General features: G+C 38.9%; 1 protein-coding gene across 1 annotated transcript in view; it reads left to right on the forward strand.

Annotated features, from left to right (window-relative positions):
- Positions 1-1,205: 1,205 nt before the first annotated feature.
- The window catches only part of LOC133612437 (guanine nucleotide-binding protein G(o) subunit alpha), a 230,521-nt gene continuing 206,630 nt past the window's right edge, over positions 1,206-25,096 (forward strand). Inside the window, exons 1-2 of the mRNA XM_061969849.2 lie at positions 1,206-1,752; positions 2,233-2,275. Of these exons, the coding sequence (XP_061825833.1) occupies positions 1,635-1,752; positions 2,233-2,275 (161 nt within the window). The 5' untranslated portion in view covers positions 1,206-1,634. The remainder of the gene's footprint in view (positions 1,753-2,232; positions 2,276-25,096) is intronic.

Consider the following 25,096-nt stretch of genomic DNA (forward strand, 5'->3'; position numbering starts at 1 on the left):
GAACTTACATTCATATTTTGTTGAAGTATTATTCAATAAATATATTTATAAAGGATTTTTGAATTGTTGCTAATTTTAGAAGATTTAAAAAAAATCTCACGTACACCTTAGCATACCTTCAAGTACCCCCAGGGGTACGCGTACCCCCATTTGCGAACCAATGCCCTAGTGCAGGGGTCTGCAACCCAAAATGTTGAAAGAGCCATATTGGACCAAAAATACAAAAACAAATCTGTCTGGAGCCGCAAAAAATTAAAAGCCATATTACATACAGATAGTGTGTCATGAGATATAAATTGAATTAAGAGGACTTAAAGGAAACTAAATGACCTCAAATATACCTACAGATGAGGCATAATGATGCAATATGTACATATAGCTATCCTAAATAACATGTTAGCATCGATTAGCTTGCAGTCATACAGTGACCAAATATGTCTGATTAGCACTCCACACAAGTCAATAACATCAACGAAACTCACCTTTGTGCATTCATGCACAACGTTAAAAGTTTGGTGGACAAAATGAGACAGAAAAAGAAGTGGCATAAAACACGTCCCCCGAAATTTGGAGAAAGTTGTACATGTAAACAAACTATGGTGAGTTCAAGGACCGCCAAAATTAGTAGGACAAAACGGCGCTCGCCAAATACTCGAATCAGTGAAGCATGTTTAATATAAACAGTGTGCTTTATAACAATTAGGGAGGTTTGTGTAATGTTTGTCCTCCTACAGAAACCATATTAAAACAAAAAATATATTTTTTCCCCCCTCATCTTTTTCCATTTTTCATACATTTTTGAAAAAGCTCCAGAGAGCCACTAGGGCGGCGCTAAAGAGCCGCATGCGGCTCTAGAGCCGCGGGTTGCCGACCCCTGCCCTAGTGTGTGAATGTTGTCTGTCTCTCTGTGTTGGCCCTGTGAGGAGGTGGCGACTTGTCCAGGGTGTACCCCGCCTACTGCCCGAATGCAGCTGAGATAGGCTCCAGCACCCCCCGCGACCCTGTAAGGGACAAGCGGTAGGAAATGGATGGATGGGTGGGCAACACAAGCCCTGTATTTACATGATGGCATCGGAGTATAGTTGCTCCGTACTTCGACACACCACCAGGTGGCGCCACTGGGAGAGGCCAAAGATGCTTTCCTTTCCCTCTGCCCACTTGTTCACTTTTTTTTTTTTTCTTCTCCCCCCAACTCTTCTGACGTCAGCACCCTGCAAGAGAACGAATGAAGTAACGAAGCTCTGACTGACTGACTGAGCCCCTACCGGAGACACCGGGAGGCTGTAAGCTTTGGCGGATCCCAACGAAGACAAGTCGACGGCAAACAATGCGATAAGGAAGTGGAGAGCAACTGAACCGGTAACCGTGATTTAAAGAGACGAGAGAACAAAACAAAACAAAAAAAAACACGACAGGCGGACAGACGGACGCACATAAAGTGGTTTTGCTACCCGGACCAAACCGAGTGGATCCGATATTTAAATGTTCTAACGGTACCCTTCGAGAGCGCCGGAGAGCAGAGAGGGAGCTGCCCAGAGAGAACGAAGGACAGAAAGCAGGGACTTTTTAATTGCTATATTTTTTTCCCCGCGGGTCCAGTTCCCGGTAACGCTATCAAGCTGTGTTCTCTAACCATGGGATGTACTCTGAGTGCAGAGGAGAGGGCGGCTCTGGACCGGAGCAAAGCCATCGAGAAGAACCTCAAGGAGGACGGACTCACCGCAGCTAAAGATGTCAAGCTGCTGCTGCTCGGTAAGATCGGAGAGAGTGGTGCAAATGTGTTCTTACAGTAACAATATGAGCGAGGAGTGGTGCACTGAATGGAAGTCAATGCATGAGATGTCCATCTGTACACGCCCTCATTGATAATCCATCACTCCTCATTAAACACAGGCCTGCTGTACATCATAAGGCAGGTGTGGGGTTCTTTGCTAAAATATGGCTTTCAAGCAGCAGCATTATGTTGGTTTCTGTTGCTGAGATGGACTCATTGATTGGCCTGTTAGTTATTCATGCAGGGTTCAAGGGGATTAAACAAAGCACGATTTTTTGGGAAGAATGTCTGCAGCCTCCTGTTGTATTTTATTTTTATTTTCTTTATCTCCCATCCTCCCCATTTTGACTTTTGTGTCCCTATACTCTCACTCCATCTTGCGCTCTCTCACACATGCACACGCAGAGGTGCACGAATCCACCCTGTTTACATGATCTTCTCTGCTCTTGTCCCCTCAGGGGCCGGAGAGTCAGGGAAAAGCACCATCGTGAAACAGATGAAGTAAGTCTCCATTAAGCATGGTCTAATAAACCTATGTGGTATGACAGTGGGTTACCCTTAACCTGACTCTCGCCAGATCCTTGTAGTTCGCTGAGCTCCACACAAGGATCTGGGATCGAGGGCAAGGCAAACTCCTTCAAGATAGCAAAAAATAGTGAACCAATCAGGATCGCCGGGCGGGATTTCATAGATGTGACGTAGCGCCGAAGCGACTGTTTGATTCAAACAACAATGGTATGCTGACATTGATTCTGCTATTGCAACTGTTTTGTCAAATTTATCGAATATTAATTCTTTAAAAGATGAACAGAAAACGGTTTGGAAGGCATTTCTTACGGGCAAGGATGTTTTGGCTCTTTTTCCGACCGGGTTTGGCAAGAGTTTGATTTACCAAATCGCTCCACTGGTGGTGAAGGAAATGGGACGAATGCAGAACCCAGTCGTCATAATGTCGGCTGTTCTGTTTTGGATTTCCCAGCGTCGCTCTCATCAGCTTCACGGGTTGATTTCGATGTGGGTGGTTGAAGTAGCACGTCGTTCAAGATAACAGACAAGTGGTTTATCCAATCACATACAATTATTTTTTTTTTACAAGGCCCCGCCTTCTGAAATACATCTCCTATTGAGAAGTCCCAGATTCTTGTGTGGAGCTCAGCGAACTACAAGGATCTGGCGAGAGTCAGTTTAAGTTACCCTCTCAGTCTTTCTGGAACACATCACAGACACAAACGTGTAGCTAAGACAGGTATGGGATCATCAAACTCCATTAGTGTTGTACCAATACCAATATTTTGGTACCGGTACTGGTACCTAAATTATTTCCATACTTTTCAGTACTTTTCTAAATAAAGGGGACCACAAAAAATTGCATTATTGGCTTTATTTTAACAAAAAATCTTAAGGTACATTAAACATATGTTTCTTATTGCAAGTTTGTCCTTAAATAAAATAGTCAACATACACGACAACTTGTCTTTTATGAGTAAGTAAGCAAACAAAAGCTCCTAATTTAGTCTGCTGACATATGCAGTAACATATTGTGTCATTTTATTTTAATTATTTTGTCAAAATTATTAAGGACAAGGGGTAGAAAATGAATTATTAATCTACTTGTTCATTTACTGTTAATATCTGCTTACTTTCTCTTTTAACATGTTCTATCTACACTTCTGTTCAAATGTAATAATCATGTTTGATACTTTACATTAGTTTTGGATGATACCACAAATTTGGGTATCAATCCGATACCAAGTAGTTGCAGGATCATACATTGGTCATATTCAAAGTCCTCATGTGTCCAGGGACATATTTCCTGAGTTTATAAACATAATATACATTTTTTTTTAAATGAAAGAAGATGTTGTGATGCCAAGAAATATCGACGTAATCATAGTAGTATCGACTAGATACGCTATTGTACTTGATATTATTACAGTGGATGTAGATCCACCAATAGCGTTTGTTTACATTGTGACGCCGGTGAGCTACGGTATGTAGTGAAGCATGTTTAGCTATTCCTCGTCCTGCAGGGATGATACTTGTAAGAAACGTACTTTCTTTGTCGCCATGGAGGCGAGGATTAGTGATTTAGAAGTAGCTAAAACACTGCCGGCCGATGGACATTAGCCGCAAGCTAGCTAGCCATGTCTTAAAGCACCTCTTCATGAGGGCGTTTCAGTGTTATAACCACACCTTTATCGTCAGCTTTTAAACCAGAATGCGCCCGTTCTCCCTTTTCTGTCTACACACTGTGTCTGCTTGTAAGTACTCCGTGATTGTGTGCTACCGAACATGCTCCTCTGCTCGTAAACCAGCAATGACACGATGTGACGACGAGGGGGGGACGGGGGGGTTGCGGGACCCGTACTTTTCAGAGGCGGTATAGAACCGAATATGATTCATTAGTATCGCGGTACTATACTAATACCGGTATACCATAGAACCCTAAACTCCATTAACATCGAATTTTGCTAAAACCCCGTCAAGCGCATTCATCCTTGACTTTGACACACTGACATCCGAAAATTTGTACATAATAATTCACCCCTAGCTGCATTTCATGGTTCATATTATGCAAAACCAACTTTTCTTTGCGGTTCGCACCTACTTTTGTGTATTTGGGCTCTACATAACCCCTGACAATTTGAATTCAAACCATGAGGACGTGGCGGAGGTATTGATAAAACACTTTTGCCTCTTTCCAAACAAGACGTTTGGGATTTGAGACAATTGTGACATATTTTGCCATTGTTACGTCAGCGGATAGCTCCATACATGTTCGAGGTTTTATTCAGTTGTAGTCCAAACTAAGGCCAAGTCCACACAAACACAGACACTTAATAAACGCATACTTATCTCTGCGTTTAGGCCTCTGTCCACTCGCAGACGCATACTTTTGTCTTAAAAAACGCAGATTTTTGCAAAGGCTGGCCAAAAAGTAGAGTTCCAAAACTCTCCGCTTAGCGTATGCGTTAGAGATGCGCGGTTTGCGGGTACAACCGCGGAGTCCGCGGATTATCCGCGGATCGGGCGGATGAAATTTAAAAAAATTAGATTTTATCCGCGGGTCGGGTCGGGTCGGGTGGTTAAAAAAAAATTAGATTTTAAATAGATTCAGGCGGGTGGCAGTTAAACCAATTCGGAAATATATATACATAGTTAAATGTTGTTACCCACATACGAAAAACGAGCAGGCACCTGCAGCATATGCCACAACAGAAGAAAAAAAAAGAAAAGAGATGGACACTTTTACGGAGCGGAGAAGGGACGCCTCGCCGGGTCCGGGACCGAGTCCCCTTCCCCCGAGAGGGCCCCACCGGGAGCCGTAGCTGAGGCGATCCGCGAGAAGGGCCCGACGCACGTCCAGGATCACCACCGCGTCCACCGCACCGACACCCCGCCTCGTCCGCCTTCGCCGCGGCCGGCGTCACGCGCAGCAGGTAAGCAGCTTACCTGCCCGCCACCCCCGTGGCCGGGGGCTCGTAACAGGGGTCACTCCGCGCGCTCCGCCCGCGCAGCTTACCTGCCCGCCACCCCTGTTGCCGGGGGCGCGTAACAGCTGGTCACTCCGCGCGCAGTGCGCTCACGAAAGGGGTGGGGCTCACCCTGGTTGATATAGACAGCAGCTAGGACGGTGGCCATGGAAGTTGGAACCCGCTAAGGAGTGTGTAACAACCCACCTGCCGAATCAACTAGCCCTGAAAATGGATGGCGCTGGAGCGTCGGGCCCATATACCCGGCCGTCGCCTGCAGCGAGACGCGCTTGGAGGTGCGCTCAGCGCGGCTCCCATATGATTGCGCACTGGTGTGCGTCTGGGTCGTGACAGCGTGGCACGCGAATGTCTGTGCTGCATTGGATCAGTCTCCTTTCTTTAACAGGCAAAAGCTTTATAACCTCACTAATGCCTTGCATCGTCTATATTAGATATATAACAACAGGCGGGTGCGGGCGGATGGCGGGCGGATGCGGTTCTGATCAAATGTTAGATCGGGTGGATTGCGGATGGTTGACGACTTTCTGATGCGGTTGCGGATGAAATAAATGCCTATCCGCGCATCTCTAGTATGGGTGTACACGGCACAAACAGAGACTTGTGATGACATCACGGTAATGCGCTGTCATTTCCAAGCTCAACAACACTGCCTTGCTGCTTTTAAACACACTATAAGATGACCTACTGTATGTTTGAACGTAAACATGCTGCTCTTTTCACTCAACATTAATAAAAGAGACACATCAAAATGGGCTTTGCGACACTCCCGCCGGAGCAAATGACGGTCAGCTGTTTTGGATATGATCGCTGTGGAACCTCCAGCTGATGGGACAACTTTGACAAGCAAGACTTTTTGCTCTGTGTCATAAGAAAGGTGCAACATTATCTTATGTTTTTAGTCCTTGCACTGCAAAAACTGAAATCTAAGTAAGATTAAATATCTCTAATAAGGGTGAAATTTGCTTATTTTCTGTCTGATAAGATCATTCTTCTCACTAAGCAGATTTTATGTTAGAGTGTTTTACTTGTTTTAAGGGTTTTGGTCCTAAATTATCTCAGTAAGATATTACAGCTTGTTGCTGAGATTTGATGACCTATATTGAGTAAAACATGCTTGAAACTAGAATATCAACTGTTGCAAAGCTGTGTCATCAACACTCACAAGTATAACACTGCTTTTTTAAAGTAATAATTTCTTATTTCAAGCATGAAATAACAAAACATGACTTCGACACAATTGTGTCTCATAATTAAAACAGATGACAGCCAAATGGACTTTGCTGGTTTATTTTCAATGAAACAATAGAAAATATGTACTCATATAGTAGTACAGATGTTATTGGTGAGAATATACTTATTTTAAGGTATTTTGGGGTTCATTGAGGTTAACTAATTTTACTTGTTTTGGAAAGTCTTGACAAGCCAAATTTTCTTGTTCTATTGGCAGATAATTTTGCTTAGTTCAAATAAAATATCCCTAATTTTTGTATTTTTTTTCTTGTTTTTGAACACTGACTTTTTGCAGTGTGTTTAATGACAAATCATGAAGTTAACTTACGTGTCTTGCTTCCATTCTTGTAGATGAAGCCGGGGGCGACCGTGTTCGCCCGTAAAAAGCGACCAAGCAACTAAAACAAAACATAATGTAGCTTCCTCCTTGTAGTTTTTACTGATGTTAAAGACAATATACACTTCATTACACATGTAGTATGTCACTATATCCATGATTAAATGCTTTATAATTCCCTTAAACATGCAAAAAGGTTTCCTTGACTCCTTAGTGTGGCTGATTTTAGAAATAATGTACACTTCACTGCACATGTAATACATCACCATGTTGCTTATAATTCTATCAGTGTTGGGTTTCAGCAGCACAGGCGTGCATGTGTGCTTTAAACACTGAACAAAAGGGATAATATTGTTCCCAGGGCTCTGTGTACGTGCAGGCTGGTTTTAAAGATAATGTACATGTAATTGTAGGTTTAGTACCGGTATATCAAAATAAACTTAAAGGAGGTCTAATGCCACCAAGTCAGATATTGCTGTTTTTTTCAGACTTCTGATTGGACAAAATGGGCCTGACAGCAAGTGTATGCGTTTGTGTGTAGACATAGACACTTTTGGAACAACACTTGTGTGGATGGAGATTGTTTTAACCCCAAATATGTGTTTTTGAAACTCTCCGTGTTTGTGTGGACATGGCTTAAAATATGGAAGAGTTAGTGCTGCAAGGGATTCTGGGTATATGTTCTGTTGTGTTTATGTTGTGTTACGGTGCGGATGTTCTCCCGAAATGTGTTTGTCATTATTGTTTGGTGTGGGTTCACAGTGTGGCGCATATTTGTAACTGTCAGGCTTGTACCTGACAGTTTAGTTATGTTTTGGTTTTTCCTCTGTCATTTCCTGTCAGCGCTCTTATTTTAGTTATTTCCTGATTGTCTCCCTGAGTGCTGCTTCCCCTCAGCTGCGGCTGATTGGCACCTGGCCACACCTGGTGTCAATCAGCCAGCTGCTATTTAAACCTGCCTTCCCCTCCAGTCAGGGCTGGATTATTGTAGTGTCTACCTGTCCTTGTCGCTGTCGTCATAGCAGTCAGCTGTTCCTTATAGCTATTAACAGTTGGTTTCTCCTAGCTTCTTGTTTTCCTGTTAGCCAGATCCTGTTAGCCGTTTGCTATTTCCAGTTTTTCTGTTTTCTGGTTCCTGTTTCCATTTTGCCTGTTCCTAGTTTGTGTTTTTGCTTTATTTTGAACATTAAATCATGTTTTCCTGCTCAATGCCTGCCACCATCTCTGCATCTTGGGGTTCATCACCAGCACACTCTGACAGTAACAGTGTTTAAGTTGTTTATACTGCCACCGTCAGTGTGACCTATATGGCTGTTGAACAAGTATGACTTGCATTCACTTGTGTGTGGTAAAAGCCGTAGATATTATGTGATTGGGCCGGCACGCAAAGGCAGTGCCTTTAAGGTTTATTGGCACTCTGTACTTCTCCCTATGTCCGTGTACCACTCCGTACAGCGGCATTTTAAAAAGTCATGAGTTTTACTTTTTGAAACCGATACCGATAATTTCCGATATTACATTTTAAAGCATTTATCGGCCGATAATATCGGACTGCCGATATTATCGGACATCTCTCTCTCTCTCTCTCTCTCTCTCTCTATATATATATATATATATATATATATATATATATATATATATATATATATATATATATTAGTTGACACATTGGTAGATCTTGCTTTGGTTTTTAGCTGAGACCAGGGTAGATAGGTTAATAGGTTGGTGACCACTGACTTAGACTGTATATTAGTAATGTAATGGTATTGGAGATACTGCAGTATTGGGGTTTAAAAATCCTCACAATAATGCTGTGACGTGTGACGTGTCAAAAAAAAGCTTGGTGAGTGTAGTTTTTTTCTGGTGCTTTTGCGTTGGCCAGTCTGAAAATAAACTACAGCTTCCATAATTCTCTGCACATCACAGAACAGGCAAGGTGGGTGCGTGGAACATAGTAAAGAGAAGGAAAAGAGGAAGCATTCGGGAGAAGTGTCTTCATAGTAGAGTAAATGTTTTTTTATGGTAATTTCCTGAACATTTCATGAAAATCAATCCATAATTTTTTTAGTTATGTTGCTAACAAACAGACAAACAAATCCTGGCAAAAACATAACCTCTTTGGCAGAGGTAATAAAGTCTGCGTACTGCAAAGCAAAGTGCCGCACTTTCGTCTGGAGCTTCCTTTTTTTAACGAGCTGCACATGCTGGATACGAGTCGTGAGAGCAGAATAATGAATTAAATGACAATGCAGTGTGTAAACTGATGTGTTTACTTTGGAATTAAGTAAACTGATTTATTTTTATCATACTATTTTGTTTGAATTTTGAAATAAATGAACTGAAGTAAATGTACTCTAAAAGAAATGTAACCTGCGGAGGCACTCTCTGACAAAACATACACATTTCGACGTTCGGCATCTGAGCCCTTGGGCTCTTAAAACTGTGGCCCTCTTAATTATGTTGTTGAATTGCCCTGGCCTAGTGGGAGCGCAGACTCTGCAAACCGCGGGAAATATGGGAGGCTACTTGATAAACCATCACCCGGAAAATAGTTTTGAAGCCGTAGAAGCTAAACATACATTTGTGAGGTATTTACAATATTAAACGTTAAAATGTCAGTTAACTTTTCAATAAATCAGCATTTTCCAAAGGGATATTAATAAAATGTCCACTGCAAGGGACACTGCTCCTCAGAAAGTAAAAGTTGATTACCGTATTGTTTTACACTGGATGTCTACGTTGTCACTTTAAAGACACTCAACTGTAAATGTTTCTTATTTTATATTTGCTTGAAACAGTGGATGTTTCCGCACAAATACTTTACTTAAAAATACATGTTTTTAGTAATAAATATGATTAGAACATCTGAGCATTATGTTTGTGTTTAGTTAGAGTGTGTTCATCCTAAACATTCCTGCCACTTCATTTTACATACTATGGCATTTTTACTTTTTTTCTGGGACAATCCCACTATATTGTAGTCCCGTGGCCTTAACACCGTGACACTATTGTACCATGAGATTTTGATATCGTGAAATCCCTACTCTATACTTAAAACTTTATGGACTTAAAAACACAACAAACTAACCATTAAAATGCCTTGATTTATTCGGTTCTGAAGTTCCTTCTTGGCTCGTATATGCACATACATGCATGACAAAATATTCTGCTGTTGCCATTTCTTATAAAATTAGTGTATAGTTCTAACCTATATTTGTCAGTAGATTCGATACGGAAGCGCTAAAAACTACAACGTGGCTGACGGGGTGGAGATGTCCCGGAGAAGGCTTTTGGCATGTAAATACGACTCAGTGGCGGGCCATCAGGGCCAGCAAGGCCTTCTCTGCTGGCCTAACATAAATTATGATCATAAATCAATAAAAGTTAATTTTATTTTTAATTTACTTTCCCTAAATGTATAAAAGTATTCATCATTTTTTAAATGCTATATAAGGCTCCAATGTTGCTGTTTTTTACGTTAAGAGTTTTTATCCAACCAGAATTCAGCTAGCTTGTTGCCAACTCTGTATGAAATCTGCCGAGGCCTTCTGAATCAACAACTCAGGAATGTGGGCAGTGTAGGCGATGGGCACATACAGTTGATAGATAGTTGCGATTATCAATCAGATCATGAGGTATTGACAGTGACAAGAGAAAGTAAAAATGAGTGCTACAGAAAGCGAACAATTGTTGATGGAACAGGAAAAGTCACCTTGATAGCATAGCAGTTTTTGGGGATTTTTTTTCCAAACGTACCGTAGTCCTTCGCCACGCTCATCTTTTCTTTTCAACCGTCGCCCGTTCCCGATTCGGATATACGGAATCAACTGGTACAAACTAAAGCGCAGGACTCTATAAATAAAAAAAGTAACACAATATAACAAATGTGCTACTTTAAAATATTAATTTGCTCCAATAATATTTAAATAATAGTTACTGCATGACAGACTAGATCTGACTAATCTAAGTCTGTGTACATGAACTGATGAAGCCGACTTGGATGGAAGGCAAAACGTCTTCTTAGACAAATCAAACAGTCCAGTTGCGAACGATTGAATGCCCTGAGATTGCATGACATAAATTCATTTACATACTTAAATAAGAATAATAGACCAAATTAAATGTTACACAGACCACATTGGGGTGGTATAGCTCGGTTGGTAGAGTGGCCGTGCCAGCAACTTGAGGGTTGCAGGTTCGATCCCCGCTTCCGCCATCCTAGTCACTGCTGTTTTGTCCTTGGGCAAGACACTTTACTCACCTGCTCCCAGTGCCACCCACACTGGTTTAAATGTAACTTAGATATTGGGTTTCACTATGTAAAGCGCTTTGAGTCACTAGAGAAAAGCGCTATATACATATAATTCACTTCACATAACTTCCTGGCAGTAAACCTGCAAAAAAAATGTTCTGCCCAGGTTTCTCTGTTTACATTTGCACTATTTTGTTACTCTTTATTTAGCATTTCTTAAATATTCCCTATTTTTGTAATTTGAAGATGTTTATTGATGTTTATTGTGATTTTAGAATTTTGTTTACATTGATTGTTTGAGTGTTTTTTATGGTTGTGTTGACATTTCCTTTCTTTTCTGCCTTGATAGCTGAGGGTATTATAATCATAGGAAGGTTACATTTGAAATAAAAATGTTTACATTTAGTGTATTTATCGCCCAGCCCTAGCGTCTGTATGTTTAAAATGGGAAAAATATGTCAATATGACATGTTATTATTAATTTGCCTGTTACTACATTACATATATACTTACAGCATGTATATAAAACCTTGATGGAGGTGTTTGGATGTTTTTAGAACGCTTTATAGCTGGAAGGCTATGTGTTCTCGTCTTACATAGGGATTGTGACTGATAGGCAAAATTCCCAAAAATGTGCAGTTCCCGCACAGCTGCTAAAGAAAAAAGAGCAATGGTGTGTGGGTGTTGGGTTTCTTCCTATATATTGAACGTACCTATTCAATTATTTTTTTAAACATAAAAAAGATGCACACGTTTGAATTTATTTAGTATTTTCTTTAAATTGCACTGGCTCAAATATAAACATGCACCACCACAAATGCTTAGTTTTAAAGTCCCTTAACAAGTTTTACCTCAATAGAAAGCTATTTGCCGACATCAACACGCATCTGGCATGATCCTGGCTGGATATTTAACCACTACTCTTGGCAGAATTGGTAGAGTTAATCTACATTGTTTGGTTCCCTGGCATGGACCTCTGCTTTTAAATATAATACACAAATATTCAATAGGATCGAGGGCTGAGCTTTGGGAGGGCCATTCAGAAACATTATGTTTTCCTGCTTTATCCATTTCAAAACCAGTTGGGGTTATCGTCTTTTTGGAATAACTAATTGTGTACAACTTCTAGCCGCTCAGCTGTTGATTTCAGGGGGAATTTAAAGAGTTAGGAGGTAGTCGCCCTTTGAGACACTTGTGATTTAGGGCTATGTAAATAAACATTGATTGATTGATTGATAAATAAACATTGATTGATAGTCCTCCTTTATGATTCCATTTACTACGTGCAGTGTACCAGACATTAGGGCCGCAAAACATCTCCAAATCATAATGCCATTACAAATGGCAGCGGTTACTGTATAGTGTTCAGATTTGAAAGCCATGACCAAACATACTTTGTGTCATTGTGGGCGCACAGCTCAATATTTGTCTTTTCTGAGGGTCAATGATACACTGAGCTTAAAAATGTTTTGTTTTTTTAAAGTATTTGCTTATTGTTAAATTTGGACCAATCTATATAAATAAGTATTTGTAGTTGGATAGCATTTACATTCATTTTAAAATGAAGTACAATTGTGGGTAGCGCAACCAAATATAAATCGGGCAATTTCGTATTTGTCGGACAATAGGGCGCACCGGATTATAAGGCGCAATAAAGGGGTTGTATTCGGATTTTCTTTTCTACATTTAAAAGCCTTCCTTGTGGTCTACTACACATGTAATGGTGGTTCATTGGTCAAAATGTTGCTTAGATTATGTTTCACTGACCATCTTCAAGCCGCTTTCGGACTGTCTTCTCGGGTTGTGCCGTTTTGTGGGTGGTCTTATTTACGTGGCACTACATCCACCTCTTCTCCACGTCATCTTTTTAATACCAATGTACTGGTAGCTTTTAGCGCTTCCATAGCGAGTCTACTGACAGATATAAGTTAGAATTGTACACTACTTTATATTAGAAATAGCAACAGCGGAGGATGAATGCCCCACTACAAGAGGTTAGAGAAAAAATGAAGAAGCTTATTGACTACTGTGTCGGCATGTACTACAATGGTGGACTTGCGCAAATGCAGATCCCCAAATTCACAGCAGGAACCAATAGGTAAGAGAAGTTGGTTTTGCATAATTTTGCGAAACCAAAATTGCACTAATACATTTTGACAGATTTTTGAGCGCCCTGTGTTTTGTTCTATATTCTCAATTAAAAATGTAAGTTTTGGGCTTGCTTGCTAGCGTCATCTTGCAGTCCACACGTATCTTTTATGTGCTACTGCAAACCACCGATCACACTTATAACTACACCATGTACCAAATAAAATTGCTTTGAGGTCGGTAAGCACAACCACAATTATTCAGTAAATTAGAAGCATCGGCGTGTTGTTGATTTTTGAGCAAATGAAAGGATTTTAAGTGTGCATTATAGTCCCAAAAATACAGTTTGTATATTTCTTCTATTCGTTCTCAGTGAATTCTTTGGCAAGCATCTTTTACTGCACTTTCTAACACATTAGTATTCAGTGGTTGTGTTTTGCAAAGATTATTGCATCCTTTCTTTGAAAGCTCTGCACTCTTTGGCTTGATGTAATAATCAATGATAGTGGTTTTGGCAAGTCTGTCAAGCTTTTTATTGAAAAGGTTCAACAGTTTCTGCAATGTTACAGTTTGTTCTCCCATGACTAAATTATTGTACGGCTCATGTACCTCTAAGACAGGCTTTGTTATCCATTGACGGTAGGTCAGAGTTTCTCCCAGCTCAGTTGTTGAAATTTGTATTCACTAACTCTATACAAGCATGAATTGCTGTCTGGACTGCACATGACTGAGGACAGCAGCTAAGAAATGCTTGTAGCTTTTAATTTTTGTTTTTGCTGTAGTTTTTTTTAGCAAAGCGTGAGGATGTGTTACAAAGAAATAACTATATTGATTAAACTCTACGACAGTTTTGTACATAATTGTATTACAAATCATGATCCATGAGAACCTGAGCTGTAACTAGTACATGCCTGTGTGTTTTTTTTTGTATTGTTTCTCCCAGACAACTTTTCAGTCAATAACAGAGTCCCTATAAAGGGCCAGTTACTTTGCACCCCGTGATCTGTTCTGTTCAGATCTAGATTTTGCAATTCTAGATTCTCCAATATTACCACACCAATGCTTCAGTATATTGTGTACACAGGATTTAGCCGTTATTTGTTTTTTTTCAGTCAACTGCACTTGCACTGCACATACAATGCTTTATTAAAAACTTACTCAGCCTGTAATCCATCCATGCTTTTTTATTCAATCTTCAATGCTGCATCATTTTACTGACAGTGGAGTGCACTTCAGCCAATAATAGGCTTTGGCTGTGGCCATAGTGACATATGATTTCATATTGCATGAATACATGATTCAGTGAGTCCAGATGAGTCTATTTCTCAGCTGTTAATGGCCATTTTATCAGTGTAGCACATTCTGCACCCTAACTGAAATACCCAGTGGGTTCATTGAATATACATACATTCTATATACTTTGCCTTACTGACTAGGGATGTATATTGTTAAGAATTTATCGATACACTACCCTTATCGATATTCCTTATTGATACCGGTATTTATCGGTACTCTTATCGGGACTATATGTAATTTGTGGAAATAAACATGTGAAAAAAAAGCATTTTAATTAGCATTTATATCAGCTCAAGAGGTTGAACACCTCCGACATTATGTACTATAACATCTCTGAGCAGGGAAGTCTTTTATCAATATCTGTTTTTTTATATCTTAAACAATTCAGCTATGCGCGCAGTGCAAGGTGAAATGTTGTTGTGTCATCTTCTTCTAAAGACCACACATATCCATTACTCTGTTTTTATTCATTACAATTACACTCATCTGGAAATAATATTTATATAAGGCATGTATGTGGAAAACACAGACCTTTTACATGATATATCATACCAAATGTATCATATAAATCAATACAATCAGTTAGCGTGTTATGTGGGTGTGCATTTTGTAACAATAGGAATTGTTATTTGTGTTTATGTTGCACATTGACGTATTTGAGTGACGAACCGGAAGCCATATTGGCTGTTTAAGGCTACTGATGTGTGTGTGTGTGTGAATTTTATAAATAAAAAGACTCAGTGAGCAAGTGTAATGCTCGATCGCCCAGTTTGTAGTCCAGAGACAGAACGAACAGGGCACAATGGAGTGACGTCAGACAGCAACCAAAGACCTGTCAGTCACAGTGGATTCTATATTGATTCAAAGCAACTTCATGGATTATTATATTATACCTTGATTTTCACTTTTTTGAGTTGATTAATATTTGACTGTGGATTAATGGATCGCTGCGAGGACAGTTGATAAAACGCGGTCATGACTTGAGTAAAGTGCGTTCACTTCAAACTGAGACAGCGTTCATGACTTCAAAGAGACTTTTGAGGACTTTTGTTGTGGTACAAACTTTGTGTGGTGTTGCGTCCTTATTTGTCATTATAAAAGCTGATTTTAATGTGTAGCAGCGGCAGCTGAATTTAATGTGACAGCGTGTCATAATAACGTCAATCAGCTGGAACAAAAAAATACAGATAGCAGTATCGTTAGTCCAGAATCTTCACAGTCATCATGGACCGACCTAATTAAGAACCGGTACCAAAAAATACCGGTATACATCCCTACTAACTAACCATCAGAGCAGCTAAATGTATTTATTCCAATAGCGTGTAACAAATCAAAGATACGATTGAATTGTCAAATGCAGTATTATCTTATTGTCGCATTGAATTTGTTATATGCACATGGCAAAATATGATATATACAAACTGGTAGTTTTGTCAGCAAGGGAGACAGTTTTCAGTCAGCTGATTCCTTGTAGACAGATTTTTACAATGTCCGCAACCCCACACTTCTCTGATGTCTGTTTACAGTTGAACTACTTTTCTCGATTTTGATTAGAGACAATGTGGAAACATTGTTAAAATATGAATATATTTTGGCTTTTTCTTTGTTTCTTGTAATTCCATAAACTTTCCTAGGCATTTACACGTAGCATGTTGCACTGTTATCAAACTTAAATGTTTCGCTCAGAAATTAAGCCTCATTCCCTTAAGATAAGCTTATGACATATAGGTGACAATTAGGGCTGCCACCGTTAATGCCTTAACGCATGTGATAAAAAAAAAAAATCACATTATTATAAATTGATGAAGATTAATCACTTTTGGCTTAAGACGGAAGACGCGCCATTGTTACATGGTCTGTGATCGCGATGAGAGGTGGCTAATTTCGCTTCAAAACAGAACTTTAGATACAACTGAGGTAACTTGTTGCCATTGCAGCAAAGAACTTTGTTATCCTCTTCTTATTTGTTTGTTATAAATAAAGTAATGCAGACAGTTCTAAAATTTTACCGCAGCTTTGTGAGGTTTACTACCTCACCGAGAGATCCAACCAGCTTCTTTATTTTAGGGCATTTATGTTTCAGTTTTGCGCACATTTCCATTAATTCAATAAATGTAAGGACAATTACCGTATTTTTCGGAGTATAAGTCGCACCGGAGTATAAGTCGCACCTGCCGAAAATGCATAATAAAAAAGAAAAAAACATATATAAGTCGCACTGGAGCCCGGCCAAACTATGAAAAAAACTGCGACTTATAGTCCGAAAAATATGGTAAGTCAATGGTTTCCTATTACAAAAGCCACTGTTTTTAAAAGTTTCAGGTGATGAATGCTTATTTAGTGAAACGAAAAGAAATGTAAAACTGCATCAATATACCTAAATTAAAGATGCATCAATAATCGATTTTTAATTGTATCGTAACTCCGAATTGTAACAATGATCGAATCGTGAGGTGCCCAAAGATTGGAGAGGCACAGTAAGAACAAGGATAAACCAACCTGTACTACATAAACAAGAGCATCAAGTTGCAACTACTGGTAGATTGCAAATTTATTTTGCTTACTCAAGAACATTGGACATCTGAAAGTAATCACAACCAGCTGGGGTCACATTGTACCAAAAAAAGATCAGCATTGTCATCTGACCAGGTAATTAAGCTTGTTTGTTTAAACAACAGGCCAAACTAAAGAAGAGTAAATGCATATGTAAATGGTGCACTATGTTAAGTTGTTTATGTGTGTTTACTACATTATTTCTTGGTGTACATTCGTACCTTGTTTGCTATATTATTGCAATCTGCAAAGCCTTTCACAATGTGCACTTAATTTTTACTACACTTACTGTCACCAAGTTTTGGGAAAATCAATGATTTGCAGTTCAGTAAGACATTTGAAAATGTTCCTGTATGACATTCTGACAACAAAATTGCATTTGTATCCAAATATTGGACTATTTTCTTAAGCAAATGTTATTCATGCAAGCAAATAATAACCTGTAATTAATCACAATTAATCAAAATTCAAGAGTGTGATTAATCTAATTTCAAAAATAATCACTTGACAGCCCTTGTGACAATAAAAAGGGATGTTGCTTTTCAAGAGGCGTATAACACATTGAATTCTTCATATAGCCCTCTCCTCTTTAAGAGTCACTCCGTGATACTGCATTGGAGTGGAAATTCTTGACTGCGTTTTCTTTTACAGGGCTTTGAACATCTGGGGCGTACTCAAGTGGCCCATCATGTGGGTGTGTGTGTGTGTCTGTGTGTGGGTGTGGGTGTGTATTTTCTTCAGCGAAAGAGACAGAGAGATGAGTGGATTAGATTTGGATTGAGATTTTATGGTGTCTATATTGAGCGGCACTGTGTTGCAGCTGCGCATGTGACCTCAGGGAGGGGGAAATAAAAGAGTGTAATAGAGCCCCAGTCTGGACCAAATCATGCAGAAATACCGGAAATGTTCTTTCTAGTTTTGAGTGTTTTATATTGAATTCTTAGACAATGCCTGTAGCCAGTACATGTCCTGTTCCTGGGATGATGCATTACATCTGCATGTAATGAGTGACAAAAACTTATTTTTGTCAAGGAGCATAGATAAAATATGATACTGATGATCATGTGATACGTTTGAAGCCTTGTAAATATAATAAACAAAAGCAATAGCATTGACCGTGTGAACATGTTCTAAATGTATATGTTCACCATTCCCTGATTATACAAACGTATTATCGCTAATGTCAGTGTAGAAAGAGACTGTGAGCATTTAGTGGTCTAAGTGTGTGTGTGTTCATACTAGAGACACCATCTGTTTAGGTAGCGTGTATGTGTTTTCACACATGTGCAAAGGTTCTCTAGCTGACCAGCTGGCCCACTGACAACTAGAAGCAGTGTGTATCAGAATCCTTTCACCTTGTAACGCTTTCGGATAATACAGTCGGTTGCTCGATTATTTGGTTGCTCAGTCATTTAAAATGTGGACTTGCTTTTGATTTATGCTTTTAGATATTGTGCGATGACAAGTCAAGTCAAATATTTATTTGAAAATGTATTCACATATTGTAGCTGAGCATTAAAGGTAGGAATCTTTGGGCACCTCACGATTCGATTACAATTCAGGAACTAAAAATTGATGTACCTTTAATGTATGTGTATTGATGCAGTTTTACATTTATTTTTGTTTCACCAAATAAGTGTTTTTTACTTGCAACTTTTCAAAACAGTGCATTTGTCTTAAGAAACAGTTACATTAATTCCCATTATATGTATTAGATTGATGGAAATATGTGCAAAACTGGAACACAAGTGCCCTATGATAAAGGAACTGGTTGGATCGCACTTCGAGGTGGCTAGCTGCGGTCAGCCACATTTGAGAACTGTCCGCAATACATTACTTACAATAAATACATTGATTATCAATTATTGATGTTTACTAATCGATTTTGTAATGGTCCATGTCCGAATTGCGATGCATCTAAAATTGGATTTTTTCCCCCACCTCTACTGAGCATATTAAACAGCATTGCATGCTCAAGCCTAAAATATGGATACAATGAGGCATTTAGAAAATGGTCTGTAAAAACAAGATCAGAATAAAGCCTGTAAATGGTAACCACTTAACAAAACATATAATAAGCTTATGTGATCAGCTCTAGAGAATGACAGCATGTCATCAATCATGATATACAGTATTTGTCTTGCCAAACACAGACACTGACAGATGCCTATGAGGATGTTCGTCTTTTCTGACCTATAAACGCTGTTACAATGTTGGATACGCTTGTGGAACAATTCCAAAGCATAAAATCATAAAGTCCATGCATTTGGGCATTAGCTTGAATGCAGTTTTGGATGCCTCTGTCTGCAGTCTGGCCAAGTTGTGACATCACAGTGAGGTGGACGCACTTATTTGGACATTAGGTAAAGTTTTCAGCCAGAGGGGGAAGAGCTCTGTATGAGGCCAACTGAGTTTGAGGAAACACAACGAAAGGTAGAATAAAGTATTATTTTCATTTAATCTAATAATAACACAGACTTGTGACATGCTGGTAAAAATAGCTAATTCATGCAGCTCCAGAGTAGACAGGTGTACGTAATGTTGTGACCGGGTGAATCTACTTCATATAAAGTTTATTTTCTTAAAATAAATAGTGATGACGTTCGTTCTTAAGATATATATGAAACAGTATAGCTTTTCAAAAGAGACATTTTGATCCTTTTGGAGGGGGTGTAGCGTGGTTTAATTTGCAATCTGGGAACGCCTCCAGAATCGAACATCTTGCAGACATATGCAGAAAGTAGGTTATACAGTAAATGTGACTGTGGAACAAGATATATGCAAAAAGATTACACAAAGATTATCCAACACATCTTATATACACCACAATGACGTTTTTAACTGTAGATTAAAATAGCCCTAGGTCTCCTTTAATTTACTGGTTGAAATTGAATACATGTGGTTATATTCGATGCAAAATGGTTTGATTAAGTTTCCTTTGGTCCCCTTGTTGAACATTATGAGCTATATTGTGAGTTTGTGCTAACAATGTAGTATAAAAAGAAACCGCAATTACTAAAGATATGTCAAAAAACATGAAAAGAAAGAATCAACTGAAGAATGAGAAATGCCCAACCACAATTGCCTGGTGATTTACTAGTGACTCAACTGGACTAGACGAGACAACGAGACTAAAATAGCCTACTGTTTTTTGTTTATATTTTTTGCCAAATATTCAGCTTCTCTCTCACTTAGTCTTCAAATAGCCATACTTTCTTCAATCATTAACAGTCCTGTCCCATTGTAAAACAACACAGTCTGAGATTTAGGCATAGAAGGGTAATGAGTATACGTTTTAATAAGAGCAATATAAATAGTTTGTAGCACACACACAAATGTTGTTTTGCAGCAAACAGCTTGAATAGCAGACTTGCTGGGTCATAAACAGGCAGGGTGAACGCTTTATCACACTTTTAACATCCCATTTATAGGCACTTACGGGACGCACAGTACCTGCAGCTATCTTCTGCTCTTTGAACCCGAGCACCAGCACAGAAAAATGTACTGCAGACAAGCATAATACAACATCATCCCTGGCGAGTGTGTCACACTATGTCCTCTGTATCAGCTGATATTTGACACAGGCCCCCATATCCCCATTCAGCTGCCCGGTATATGCCTGCAAATTATTATTTAATTTTGGACCTCCAGAATCAGCATGTCCTCATTCATTTGTGAACAAAATGAAATTAAGTCTGAAAACCTTTGACAAGTTGACTTCATGTCCGTCGCCACCCATTAGGACTTTTCAAAGTGTACAATACGATCCGCCTTAAGGACGGAGTATTTTATTTTGAAAGTAAACTGGATATTTTATTTTGTGTCTGTGCATGACTTCTGTCATGTCTGTGTGATCATGTTTTGTTTTAGTCATGTTCGGTTTTGTTTTTGGACTCTTTGTGCACTTTTGTTTGTTTTGTCACCATAGCAACCCATTAGTTTTCACCTTTCATGTCACGCACCTGTTTCACGTTTTGAGTCACGCACCTGTTTTCACTGATCATGTCACTGCTATTTAAGCCAGTCTGTTTCTGTTGTTCATCCTGGTGACATTATCTATCCATCCATGCTACTGCTATCCATGATATTCCTGTTTACTATAGTTCATGCTTCATGCCATGCCACAGTAAGTGTTTTTTGTTTCGCGTTCATAGTTAATTGCCTTTGTGCTAGTCTTTTGTTTTCATTAGTCAAGTTTGTTCTCCGCCATTGTGCGCGCCTTTTGTTTGCTTCCTTTTTTTGTAGTTTGTTAGTGTTTTAATAAATCATGTACTTACATTCACGCCTTGCCCGCACCAACTTTCCTTTGCATTCCGGGAAAACAAACTCCAAGGTCCATGTACTGACAACTTCCTGTCCAACTCTAGCAGACTTTTGCGAAATTGAAGGGATTTGTTGGGGCGCCCGGCAAAAATAGAAGCTCTGCGTATATTTAGTGCTGGAATTTGGAATGGTAACGACATGACGTTCTGTGGGCGGTGAAAATTGACACATTGGCTTGTTACGGTTCCGCATTCAGTGGACATTCGAGGTAATGAGTGTGTCTGTTGGCACAAGTGACAAAGGGAGAGTGGGTGCTATTGATATGACAGAGTTTTTTTTGGAGTGGTTTGTACGGCAGACAATGACCAGTTTACTAATGTTTTTTTTGATATGGTTACTGATGACAATAGATAGATAGTATTTTATTGATTCCTGAACAGTTTTGCTGAAAGTGATTGAAGGACCTCCTGTCCTCCCTAAAGAGTCTTGACAAATGTTACAATAATTGAGCAGCATTAAAAAAAACATTGTTTAATCTGTTGTGGCCACTTATTGTCATATATCATTCACAGATTTGTATTGCAAAATCATACAGAATTAATCGTGTTTATTTTGATCCGATTTTTGTTTGGATTTTTTTTGTGCGTGTCATAGATTTGCTGTGTGCACTGGACGCATGACCAGTGTACTTGAAAAAACATTATTGGCTTGTGAGGATCTATTGTTTTTTTTTTAATCTTAATTGGTCATTTAAGTTTTACTCAAAACATCTATCTTGATTTAGTGAATGACACTCAATAGTAGAATAGTATTTAATTAACTAAACTGTTATCCTGCTCTACCACAATGATTACAGAGGTCCACATTATAAAATATGCTGTGGGAAAGTCCTTTAAAAGTTTGGATGGTGTTATTCAATATTGTGTTACTATCTGTAGCACTTTACGTCTTAAATGTGTACTTTTTGATCTGTTTGTGCATTAGTGATGGGAGGGTTGGAGGTGACGAGCCAGCGGGGGAACAAACTCATGTGGGTCCTTCACGGCTGCACTGCTTCTCACAGGCTTTTCCCACTGTGAGGACGGTGAAGTTGTGTGTAAACGTGTGTGTGCGCGTGCACGTGTGTGTGTGTGTGTGTGTGTGTGTGTGTGTGGGTGAGAGAGATTTATCTAGAACACGAGATAATTAGGTTTAGGCCTCAGAAGAGGAGAATAAAAGAGGGGTTGTGGGGAAATGGAGAAAAAATGGGGCTGTGGTTTGAGCTGAATGGCTGGGGGTATTAGAAGACAAGCGTAAGCGAAGGGGTTAGAAGAGGGAGGCTGGGAGAGAGTCTTGTCTAGAAAGAGCAAGAAGAGCAAGTTGGGACAAAAAGGATCCGGGTCACAAGGACGAGCAGAGAGTTGAGTAGTTGTTAAGTTAGACAGAGTAGAAATTGAAAGAGTAAATGAAACCAAATTCCTAGCTATAATGATTGATGATAAATTTAACTGGAAATAATATAAAGTAGCAAGAAGCACGTCAATAATGAATAACGCAAAACATGTTCTAGACCAAAAATCACTCCATTTACTTTACTGCTCGCTAGTGTTACCATATCTGAGTTATTGTGTAGAAATATTGGGAAATAACTACAAAAGTACACTTCATTCATTAACGGTGTTACAAAAAAGATCAGTTAGAATAATACATAATGTTGGATATAGAGAACATGCAAACCCTTTATTTATTGAATCAAAAATACTGAAATTCCACGACATAGTGAATTTGCAAACAGCTAAATTTATTCACAAAGCAAACTATAATCTGCTACCCAAGAATATACAACAATTCTTCTCAACAAAAGAGGGGAAATATAATCTTAGAGAAAAATGTAATTTAAAACATTCGTACGCACGCACAACACTTAAGACCTTCAGTATATCAGTATGTGGAATTAAATTATGGAATGGATTAAGCAAAGAAATCAAACAATATACTAATATGATCCACTTCAAGAAACTCTTCAAACTTAAAGTGTTTACTAAGTACAAAGAAGAAGAACCATGATAAACATTCTGAATTCATCTCATCCATCCATTCATTTTCAAGATAATCTTACTCATCTCACCATATGAAATATAACTTACTTCACCAAGTATTATTTATTTATTTATTTTATTGTTATTACTTATGGAGTATATTGTGGATAATCTGAGAACAGGAAGTGAACAAAAGTTTTAGCAACTGCTATGTAAAGGAAAAGGGGTAGGATTAAATAAGCTCTGCTTTTTCCTACTCCTTTTCGATGTTGAATAGAGAAACTGGAAATTGTGATGTATCATGTTGTATGCTTGCATGTTCCAAATGAACTCAAACTCAACTCAAACTCAACTCAAACTCAACTCAAATTGAGGGCGCTACTGGGGAGAATCCAAAATGCAGAAAATGTAAAACTATATTATTTTTCTTTTAAAAAGGAGGGTAGATGTATGAGCATGAATTATTGGAAATTGGTCAGAGGGGCAAGCAAAAATCCCTTTTGAGCAAGAGGAACAATTGTAGAGTAAAAGAAAATCTCTTCACTTATTAGGTAAGCAAGGGTAAGTTATACAAGGGCATGGTTGTCAATCTGGCTTGTAATGGCCACACCTTCACTGGACTCTGCTCTCTTTTGATAATTATTAGCCTCCTGCTTTCCAGAACAGCTTGAGTGTGGTGGTGGTGGTCCCATGTGGAAGGATAGGGGAGTAAAGTTTGCGCCATCTGCCGTGCTTATAACTGGCCATCTGAAGCAGTCTGTCAGCCAGATAGTCATCTTTCATTGGTCACATTTAGCCATGGGTGTGCTCATCACTGGAGTGATTAGATTGGCTACTTGACAGAGCTGTGAAATAACAGCAATGGTAGCTGTACTTACATGTGTGTTTGTGTGTGTGTGTGTGTAATAGTTTTCACATGTGTGTGTGTGTGTGTGTGTGTGTGTCACTTTTCACTTGTATTTGCATCGTCCATTAACAACTGCAGCATATTAAATACAGTCCTAATATTTTAATTCCGTTGAATTGTCTACTTGTAAGACTGACACAGATACTTGATAATCTCTTGCAAAAATACATATTGGGAGAAAAGATGACCAGTTGCTTAATGGACTGTACTTTATGAAGAAAAATAGAATTTTGTCACAAAAATAATAACATTTTAGATAACAAAGCAGAAATAAAATTAATCTTTAATCTTGTTTTGACTTTGTGCACTAAACAACTTTGTGTCCGATTATATAAATGACATTCTACCCGCAAACTACAGTAGCACCACAATTTGCAAGCTCAATTGTGTCCATGACTGAGCTTGTAACGCAAAACATGTGTACCTTAAATAAAATCCTGGCCATTGATCTGAATATAAATCAATTATTAGCTTGCCCCCCCCCCCCCAAAACAGCACAATTTTAAAATGTAAAATGCTTTTTGAGAAGAAAAACAAACTTTTAGATAACATATATTTTAAAAATCAATACAATAGAATGTACTACAACTACAGTATTTTTATGAAATTATGTAATAATATTATACAGCATTCACCTTGGAGACAGGACTAATTTGGTGGCTTCTTTGAGCTGCTTCTTAGTAGTGTAACAATAGTAACTATTTAGTCTTTTTTTATGTTGCACACAGACCTCTTTGAGTGACAGACCACAGAAGTCAGGGTTGACAGAAACTTACATGTATGTCTGCATAAGACCTTGTAAGCAAGGGTAACGCTCTCTCATCCGTATTGCTTATGGTTTGTTTGTTTTTCTTATTCTGTGGGCGTCGATCTTCACACACATA

Source organism: Nerophis lumbriciformis, linkage group LG10, assembly GCF_033978685.3.
Source record: "Nerophis lumbriciformis linkage group LG10, RoL_Nlum_v2.1, whole genome shotgun sequence".
Taxonomy (NCBI): Eukaryota; Metazoa; Chordata; class Actinopteri; order Syngnathiformes; family Syngnathidae; genus Nerophis; species Nerophis lumbriciformis.